The sequence below is a fragment of the Pundamilia nyererei genome, unplaced genomic scaffold, assembly GCF_000239375.1.
Source record: "Pundamilia nyererei isolate P.nyererei 1_Seehausen unplaced genomic scaffold, PunNye1.0 scaffold00106, whole genome shotgun sequence".
Classification (NCBI taxonomy): Eukaryota; Metazoa; Chordata; class Actinopteri; order Cichliformes; family Cichlidae; genus Pundamilia; species Pundamilia nyererei.
In genome coordinates this window covers 1543373-1553785 of record NW_005187507.1, presented here as the reverse complement: position 1 = coordinate 1553785, position 10413 = coordinate 1543373, and the positions used below count along the sequence as shown (strand labels likewise).

Here is a 10413-nt window from a genome sequence, read left to right as displayed (position 1 = left end):
ATGTGAGACGAGCCTTTGTGTTCCTTTTGGTCAGCAGCAGTTTTCTGCTTGAAGCTCTCCCATTGATGCCATTTCTGCCTGGTCTCTTATTGTTGTCTTATTGTTGAATCATGAATCCCGACCCTAACATGGAGAAGTGAATCCTGCAGGTTTTTGGGTTCTTTTGTGACCTCCTGGATGAGTCGTTGATGCTTTTCTTGATAGGCCGGCCACTCTCGGGAAGGTTCATCACTGTTCCAAGTTTTTTCCCTTTGTGGATAAAGGTTCTCACTATGGTTCACTGGAGTCCCAGAGCCTTAGAAATGGCTTCGTAATACTTCTTCTATCTTTATGGACCAAAAAAGAGAAATTATCTAGTAAACAGCAGTTCTGTTTAGGATACTTTGTAAAATGTAAAAAAAAGAAAAATTCAATGATTTTCAAATGATTGAACTTATAACTTAAAAAACTGAACAAAATGAATATAATGATAGGTTTGTAGTTTGAACCCATCCGCTGGAACGTTGAAGGCAATATAATTACACTGCAAAGCAAGACACGAAGTAGGCAAGCTTCATGTTACTCGTGCACGGGAGAGAACCGGACAGGCACCGTTCCTTCGCTTGACCCCAGTTGCTCTCGTCCGTTCTCCCGTACCACTCAACAATACAAACTCTAACATATATCAAATGTTGAAACCTGACAAAAAAACAAAGCTTGCACTAGGCATAATTAATGCTACTTATCATCACCTCTTTTAATAACTGTAAATAGAAAACAACTGAGGAGATTAAATGCTTTACTTTTTTAAATGAACTCCTTAACAGGTTCCTCTGTGTTAGTTTTTGCTTCATAATACATATGTGGACTGCTGACTGGATAGTTTAGCATGGACTCTTTTACTGGGGAGACATGCTGCTGTAATGTGTGCAGACTGTGCTTTGGCATTGTATTGCTGTCATGAATAAGGTCTTTTCCTGTAAGAGACAACTGGATAGGAGCAAAAGTTGGTGGCTTGGATGAAAGATTTTAATCTAGGCATCAAGCTGGCCTCTCTACTCTGTAACTCAGGTTTTGATTGAACTATTTTCCATCCTCGGGGGCAGAGGGGGCCAGATGTTTGATTAACTCTGGTCACTGTTTACCTTTAAAAATCTCAGTTTCAGAATTGCGTATGTTTGTGCATTTCTAAAAGATTCACTCTGTCTGCTCATGCTTTTTTTTATACCCACTTATGTTACCCACAACTAATAAATCTGTAACCTTGTAAACTATAAAACAAGCCGGTGTCACTTCACTGCATTTTATTGCATATTTTGTGGCATTAAATGTAAAATTTCTGTAAAGAATGATTAATTGACCCACCATTACTCTTTTTATTTTTCTAAAAGGCTTCTTTAGGCTCCTCTGAGTCATCTAAGCTGTCTCTCAGAGGAGCAGCCGCCTTTACAACAAGCTTGGAGCTTTTGAAAAAGCCTCACGTGAACCTTGCATTATAGCAAACAATGACGGCTTTTACATAAAGGCATCATTTGTGCTTTTCCCCGCTAATTATGGCAGAATTAACTCAGATTTCCGAGCAATGTAATACACATGGAAGTATGTTTTTAATATAGTGGTTAATTTTATTTGATTGTGGTTATCTTGTGGTGGTAAAAGTATTTTTCCTCTACTTTTTATCTCATTAAAGTACAGTGCAATTATTCAAGGTCAAGGTAATCAAGCTGGCAATCAAGCTGGCTCTAAAGTTAAACTGCTTTATAAGCAGTTAGGCGATATAATGATTTATCCTCTGTTTAAAATAATAATTAATAACTTCCGTAATATATTGATGTGCAAACTATGTCTGTTGTCATGGAGTGATTCCTGAATAAGCCTCAGTTAATATTAAATATCAAAAACAAAACCAGAGGAATGTTTCGATATTTTTTATTCTATCTGTGCAGAGGAGCATCTGTGAGGATCGGTTGGAAGCTTTGGACCTGGGGTCAAACAAGCTTTCTGAATATTTAAGCAACAAAAGGCAGCCTCTGAGTGTTTTAGCTGACCTGCAGAGGGGAGACAAGGGGGGCTGCTGAGCTAAAAGGCAAGAAAAAAGTTGTAATGTTTTTCCACAGTGGAGCAGAAATGTAAAGTAGCATCAAACAGAAGTGCTTTCAAAATTTGTAAAATTTCATAAAAATTGGAATTAGTTACTTTCCGCCTAATTCCAGGTCTTTTTGCAGGCACTTTCGTTTGTACCAATATCCAAGCTTTAATTGGTGTGCATGTGATATGGGCATGCAAGGAAAGTGTCAGCTATAAAATGAAAAGTTCAAAATGGTGTCAAATGATGTAGTAGGAGTGAACTGACATAGCTCAGGTTGAGGAAATGTTTATCCATTACTGACATGCAGCGATGGCAGATATCAAAGCTGTGCTATCTCTTAAAAAAAAACAACCCTGTGATTCACCAGTGAACACTCTGGTTAACCATCAACCGGACTGACACTCCACCTCTTCTCTGGTTAGTGGTATGAGGGAAGGAAGAGAAGGACACCAGCTCTGCTGTCAGTCACTGTTCACCTCTCTAACACCAGTAGGTCCATATACCACTCAACTGGGCCAAGGAGCTGTCCTGTCACTGGGCGGAGCTAGACCCAGAAAGAAGGAGGGGGGTTTGCTGAGGTGTGTGGGGGTGTGAGAAAGGAAGGTGGAGAAGGAGGGGGGCACTCTACTTTCTTGGACAAGTCTTTCTGTCCCACTGTCAAGTAGTTGAGAATTTGTTGGCCTAAAGAACTAGCAGACATGGACATGGCAGACTACAGCGAAGCTCTGGACCCAGCCTATACCACGCTAGAGTTCGAAAACATGCAAGTGCTCCCCTTGGGTGCAGGTGAGTGTCATATAAGCAGCGCTGCCTTTGAACTTTGAAACTTTTACTGATTTAAAACTTTGGTCGGGAGAGGAGAGCGCGAGTTCTGGCGTGAAGTGATAAAAGGGGTCATTTGTCCATCTGCTCCTGCTTGTAGAGAGATGATCCTGTTCAGTGGTCTTCTTTTATCACCTTGGGTGTGATAAAACATTAAGAGATTTTGTTTTATGAGATTGATGTATTCTCAGTGCACTTGGGTCATTTGGCCCAACCAATTTTAACCTGTTCCAGCTTGTACAGGGATGTGGTGTCAGACTGATTGCAGGGGATTGATCTTCATTCAGTGATGAAGCAGTAGCTTTAGTATCATGATCACCCTTCTCTTGTTACAAACGGTCTGTTCCCACAGAGTCTAAACTGAGGAGAATGGATGTCGTTTTTGGATATGCGCTTACAGTGACACCAACCTATTTGTATATGCAGTCTCCCATGACATCTGGCTCTGATCCTGATTCTAAAATTTCCAAAGAAGCAAAGAAAAGAAAGCCTAATGGGGACCTATCCAAGCACAAAACTTTTTTTTTAAAATAATTTACACAATTATATTCTGTCATTGAACAAATATGTAAAAGTGACTCTCCAAGAACCAGCCTACCACTTTTATATATTGTACATTTCTTTAGCATGTGTCATGGCAAACTCTATGATAATCAGCTTTGTTCTGGTGACTGTGAGAGTGGCTTACACAAAAACTGTCTCCATCGATTGCCTTTCATAGGTAATCAAACCTACATCAATTGAGCTCTGTTGACGCTATCTGAGCTACTCAGGCTGCTAACAGATCCCTGCAGTTCTCTGGAGGGCTGCTTTTGATCAGCTGTCAATGGAGCTGATGAGTGTCTTCACTTCGGTCTTTCACGCCTAGAATTAAACCAACCTGGCAGTTCAAGTTTGCTGTCTGGCATATGATTAGAAATAAAGTCATATTAAAAAAAATAAAAAGACGCTTCTTCGAGTTTCAGGTCATCTTGTTCCGGTGATTTAAAGCTAATCACCTAAAAGCCTGTTGGCCTGATGAGCCTTTTTTTCCTTTCTCTCTCTCTCATGTCAGACTCCTCACCAGCTGAAAGCACTAACATGAACGCCGCGAGCCACCTGGCTGCAGGCAGTTTGTGTGCCATATGTGGAGACAGAGCTACAGGTAAACACTACGGTGCCTCCAGCTGTGATGGCTGCAAGGGCTTCTTCAGACGCAGCGTCCGGAAAAACCACATGTATTCATGCAGGTGAGTGAAGCTCTTCAACTAAAAAATACTGCTACTGTTTGTGTGACAATGAAAAAGCAATGGACATCTAGCCAATGCAATTAATTCTCAGTTATGTGCCACTGTGTAGACAAGCAAAGATTGCAATCTTCTGATTACAGTCTTGTGATTAAATGTTGATGGATGCAATCATTACATATATATGTATATATTCTTCATGCTTAAGCTACTTGAAAAAGAAAGCATCTGGAATTTTTACTTCATCTATTTCAATTTGTATCCAATTGCTTCACTTTGTATTGATTCCTTCATTAAGTTTCCTTTTTAAATCCGTGATAGCACAAACAAACTTAATCCACTCACTTTTACAGGTTTAACAGACAATGCATTGTGGACAAAGACAAGAGAAATCAATGCAGGTATTGCCGACTGAAGAAGTGCTTCAGAGCTGGCATGAAGAAAGAAGGTAGATGACTTTTATCTCTTCACTAAACCAGTCAAAAAAGTCAATCTATGTGAATTTTTTAGTGTTAAAACACTAGAATCTATTGCCTCCCAAAACAAAAGAGAATTTAATCAGCAAATCACTACCAGAGCTTGAGCTGTCTCCACTAAATTGATATGACTTGTCTAAATGTGTTGCAACACCCAGGAGGGGACTACTTTGTTAATGTTCACTCCACGGAGTGCTTAAGTCTCTGACCAGCTTATGCTGAGCAAACATTTCCAAGCAATAACAGCCATATACTGATAAACATGACAACCTTGGAAGACATATTTTTCTTTCAAATCACTCTGTGTTCCGTGTTTGTGCAACAAAGGAAATGAGAAAATTCAACACTTTTCTTGCATTTACAAAAATATAACTGCATGAAAGTTCCACTTTTATCTTTTGCTTTGCAAATGCAACCTACATCTTGCTGCCACATTATAAATCTGTGAATGTTCTTTTTTTTTAGCTGTACAGAACGAACGAGACAGAATCAGCACCAGGAGATCCAGCTATGAAGACAGCAGTTTACCATCCATCAACGCACTCATCCAGGCAGACGTACTGTCAAGACAGGTAAGGTGGCCGTACATCATGTTTGGGGCTCATATCTACTGTAACTGTAACAAGACCTCAAATGACTTCATAAATGCATTTTCCTGTGTAGATCACATCCCCTGCTCCTATACTCAATGGTGACATACGGACTAAAAAGATCGCCACCATCACAGATGTGTGTGAGTCCATGAAACAGCAGCTGTTGGTCTTAGTGGAGTGGGCCAAGTACATCCCAGCCTTCTGTGACCTGCCCTTGGATGACCAGGTGAGACCCATACACAGACAGAGTGCACACAGTGATATAGACACTCTAGTCATTCATCAACCAGTATACTCAAAACCATAACGAGGGTTGAGGGACACGTGGCTGTGGGACTGTCACTGACTATGTTCTTCCTTAATCAAATAACACTGCAGTAAAAAAAAAAAGAAAAGAGGAGAAAATAGTTTTCCAGTCTCTAAGGATGACGGGGTTTTTCATCACTCTCTCTTAAAATTTTCAACCAGAATGGTTAATGTGTTTTAATCCTCAGTTGGAACATGATGAGCTGGTTTTAATGTCACACTGCTTCTTGAAAAAAAAAAAAACTGCAGAATCATTAACAGTGTGATCACCGAGCCTTAGTAACTGATTTGCTGATGCAGTGAGATGGCCTTCTTTGCCAATTTTAGTTCAACCAGTGAGATTCATGCAAGGGGAGTTTAAAAAAACCCAGACAGAACTTTATAATATAAACACGTATCACATAAAGGAGTTATTATTTCATAGCAAACTGTCTTTTAATTCACTTTCATTGCAGGTGGCATTGCTTCGAGCTCATGCAGGAGAACATCTCCTTCTCGGTGCTGCAAAGAGGTCCATGCTTTACAAAGACATCCTCTTATTAGGTAAAACTGACACACAAGGCAGTGTGATACTGCACTCATATTGCATATAATCATGCTCTTTCCCTATTCCAATGGTGCGTTTTCAATGTGTTTCTCCTGCAGGAAATGACCACATCATTCCCAGAAACTGCCCAGAGTTGGAGGTGGGCAGAGTAGCAGTGAGAATCCTGGATGAGCTGGTGCTTCCTTTCCAAGAGCTTCAGATAGATGACAATGAATATGCCTGCTTAAAAGCCATAGTTTTCTTTGACCCAGGTATTAGTGCTGACAAACATTTCAGATTCTTGAGCTTCTTTCCAAGCCATTAACTTGAGTGAAAACTTGAAAAACTCAGACCACATTATATACAGATGTTGGTCATCAAAACATTTCTCTTTGCTAACATTTGCCCATAGACGCTAAAGGTCTGAGTGACCCTGGAAAGATCAAGCGGATGCGATACCAGGTCCAGGTGAGCCTGGAGGACTACATCAATGACAGGCAATATGACTCTCGAGGCCGTTTTGGAGAGCTTCTCCTGCTCCTGCCGACACTACAGAGCATCACTTGGCAAATGATTGAACAGATCCAGTTTGTGAAACTCTTCGGCATGGCCAAGATTGACAATCTGCTTCAAGAAATGCTTCTTGGAGGTGAGAAATGGTTGTCAGTACAGATAGGTTTAGCAAAATTTACTATAGCATGAATTCTGAAACTGTAGGCATTGCATTAAGTGGACAGAACTGCATCAAACCACTATTCAGTAATAAATTATGATTAACTGAAAATTGTTGGGGTTTTTCTTCCAGGTTCTGCTAATGAAGCACCACATGCACCTCACTCTCTGCATCCTCACCTGGTTCAGGAGCACCTCAGCACCAATGTTATAGTGACCAGCAATATGCCAACGCCAATCCATAATGGTCAAATCTGTAAGCACAAAATACATTAATGCATTGCTACATTTAAGATTTGGTGTCTGTTATTAGCTTAAAACTGTCGGGGTTTTTTATTGCTACATATGGTAAAAACTTCAAGTCTAATGAAGGTGATCACAATTATTAATCAGTTGTATTTTAATGAAGAGAGCCCAACAAATTTTCCTCACGCAGCTCCATGTGCAGCCAAGTCAGGTAGCTGGAAGACCAAATAAGCTTGGCAAAATAATCCCCTAAGTGGTTCACAGAAACTAATCTGGCTTATTTTGTAAAAGAAAACTTCTGTTATTCTTTCTGAGCATATTTAATGCTCTGACAAATTTCACAAAAGTGCTTATTCCTTATTGGAATCTTGTGTTACCCCCGCGTCACACTGTAAGATAATAAATATTCACCTGCTTGTGCTGTAGTTTCTCTACATTAGTAACTGCTCTCTCTCTGTTCTACTTTTCAGCCACTCCTGAAACCCCAATTCCATCTCCACCCGCTGCCTCCAGCTCAGAACATTATAAAATGGTTCAGGGGGTCATAGCCACTGTTCCCAAGCAGCCAACCTCCATCCCTCAACCAACTATTACAAAACAGGAGGCCATTTAACAACCCCTTAAATCTTTATTCCTTCAGTTTTTTTTCTAATTAAACCAGGGTCTTTACATGTATGTTTATACACAATCAGCATTGAAGCTGTTAACTTGACTGGAACCCTAAAGTAGCTGAATACTGTATATATATCTATAATAAAAATCTGCAGGTGTGGTCTTTACAGATTGATAGCCTGAGTTTTCAGGCATCACTTTGTACATGTATGCAGCTGCAGCTGAGCTTCATGGTTCAGTGAAGGCCAGATAAAACCATAAGCATTGTGATCTTCTAGGCTTACTGCCTTTCTGTAAGACTGACACTTAGAAGTACACTGCTGTATATATTATAGCTCATTATTGGGTAACTTCAATTCCATTGTGTCCTATGCATGTCCTCAGTGTGTGCAGTAAGGCTTATGTTAGAAATGGCAAAGTAATCATGTCAGTATTTCATGAATGTTACAACAGGCCTTACACTGTCATATATTTAGTGTTTAACTTTTTATTTTTTTATTTTATGTTTCTTAACAATAAAATGAACTCAGAAAAAAAGCTAAATAGAATTCCTCTAAAGAGTTCAGCTTTTCCTTCGAGTTGCTCTCAAATAGTTTGTGGCAAAACTAAAATATATGGGGTTTGTTTTATACACTGGGATATGCATATTTACAGGAGTGAAATTTCAAGTTTTAAAATTTACTCCAGTATAACCAAGTTTGGCAGGCTGTATACACAGAGACTTTTAAAAAGTCACAGGCAGACATGCTAAAGAAGTTTCCCAATAATATGTTGTGCTCGGTTTTAAAAGTATATTGTATGTTGTTTGTTTGTTTGGTTTTTTTTGTTTGTTTTGTTTAGTTTAGTACTTTGTCATGGTTTAACTGATGGAATAAATTGTGCCTTTTAACCTGTACTGCCTTACAAAACCAGGTAATGTTTTGCCTTACAATGTGAAGTTGAGTTAATAAATCTTACGGTTTATTTTTACATTGCTTTTTCTGCTACGTATTTATACTACGGTCACAAGAGAAGTGGCCACCAAGGAATTCACTGCATTTGCATTACACATTCTTTCAAAGGTAAATGGTGGAAAAAAAAAAATTAGGTCCAACGTGGCAGTGCTTTTTGGTCCCTGATAGACTACTGCAACTTCAGGCTGATAAGCTGCCATAAAATCATTACCGATAGCGTTGACTCCAGATAGAGAGATGCAGATATATTTGTTCACTGCATCTAGAAAACAATGAATGCCGTGTGTGCTATTGTTAAGCTCATTTTACTTTTTGCAATGGAAACAAAGCATTACATTCAAAACAAGTACAAAAATAGAAGTATCTAGAGGAGGATTACTTTTAATATTACTGCCCATAATGAGAGCATCAACAGGACCATTGGTGAGACATAACTATTGAGATTTCTAGGAAACAAAATTGTACTTTCTGGAGATTTTTGGCTCTTGCTGGGTGAAATCTGTTGCAAACAAGATCCTGCAACAAAAACATATTGATTGCTTTGGTTGCAAGCAGATTCCCACAATTTTTGCTAACTATGCAAAAACTTGTAGTACAACTTGTGAAAAGGGTGTGATGCAAACTAGAAATTGAGACTTTTGCCTTCCAATTAAAAGTTGTTCATCAGCGATGTAGTCAACATGTTTTAAAAGGTGCAGCTTTTAACTCTGAAGGTGAATGGTCCTGGTTTCCAGTTTATACTGCACTTGCCACAGTTTCACCACAGCTCTAAGAGCAACTGGGCAATATTTGTAGACAACTCTGTCACTCCCATGAAAACTATGGGGGACCACAGCAATATGCTAGCAAGCAAAGTAATCAGAAAGAGGTTTTTCCAACCAGCTAGGGAATACACATTTTTCCCTAGCAACAGGTGTGATGCTGGGGAAATATGAGAGTCACTGGTTGGTCTCTAGGCCTTTAGGGGCTTTAGCAAATATTTTCCCAGCAACTGCTGGTGACCTCTTGCAACTGGTTGGGGAACACTGATTTTCCTCTCATGAACAGTGATTGCCAGATGGTCACCGGCTGGTCTCTAAGCTTGTCTGACTGGGGCATCATTCAATTGACTGTACACTGTCACCATTCCAAAGTGTCCAAAATGAAAGAAAAGCTAATGTCACATAGTTAGCAGTCACATATCTGCAACATCTTAAGTGCAGCTTTAAGGTGCTTGCGCTTTACTGAAGTCTAATGTTTGCTGTTTTATGTTTAATGTTTTGATGCTTTCCACATCCACTCTATCACAATGCATATATTGTACTTTGTTCTCAAGACCCTTTAATTGTAAGTTTTAGTTACACTTAAACTGCAGGCGTTTGTCTGGTTAGGAAGGCTGAACTGTTGTTAACTGTTGCCTAACTATTGTGTAAACTATTTTACTTGGATTTGTGCAAATGAAAGTGATGACAAGTGCACTGGACAGGCAACAAAAAGCCAACATTCACAAATGAAATGGTTTTACATGTGGTGTCCACAAACCATTTCTCTTGCCTTGTCACCATGAAAATCATCTTTTATACACCACTTTCCTACAACATATTTATTTTTAATCAGTTATTCTCGGCCTACATGGACCCCCCGTCTTGTTCTTGGTTCTCTCTTTAGCACAATACCTAACATATCCTGGATGTACATCACAATACATCATCGTTAAATTGGTTTGACACAAGTACTGGACATTAGCCTAAAGCTCATATCCATATTTTCTTTCTTTTTCGTCCCCTTTAATTAGACATTTAGTCAATTGCTTGCATTTTTTAAAGAACAAAACACCAACCCCTTGTTGTACGACCAATCCTGTAGTGAAACGAATCCCAAATATAAAATTTGTATTAAAAAAAATTGTCTACCTACATAGCCTCCGAGACGAC

General features: G+C 39.3%; 1 protein-coding gene across 1 annotated transcript; it reads left to right on the top strand.

Annotated features, from left to right (window-relative positions):
• Window positions 1-3937: 3937 nt before the first annotated feature.
• hnf4a (hepatocyte nuclear factor 4, alpha) lies at window positions 3938-8026 on the top strand. The gene is made up of 9 exons (XM_013912897.1): window positions 3938-4119; window positions 4470-4564; window positions 5058-5164; window positions 5256-5411; window positions 5947-6034; window positions 6137-6289; window positions 6430-6666; window positions 6823-6945; window positions 7406-8026. Exons 1-9 carry the CDS (start codon window positions 3938-3940, stop codon window positions 7546-7548), a joined length of 1284 nt encoding a protein of 427 aa, XP_013768351.1. The 3' UTR covers window positions 7549-8026.
• Window positions 8027-10413: the final 2387 nt, after the last annotated feature.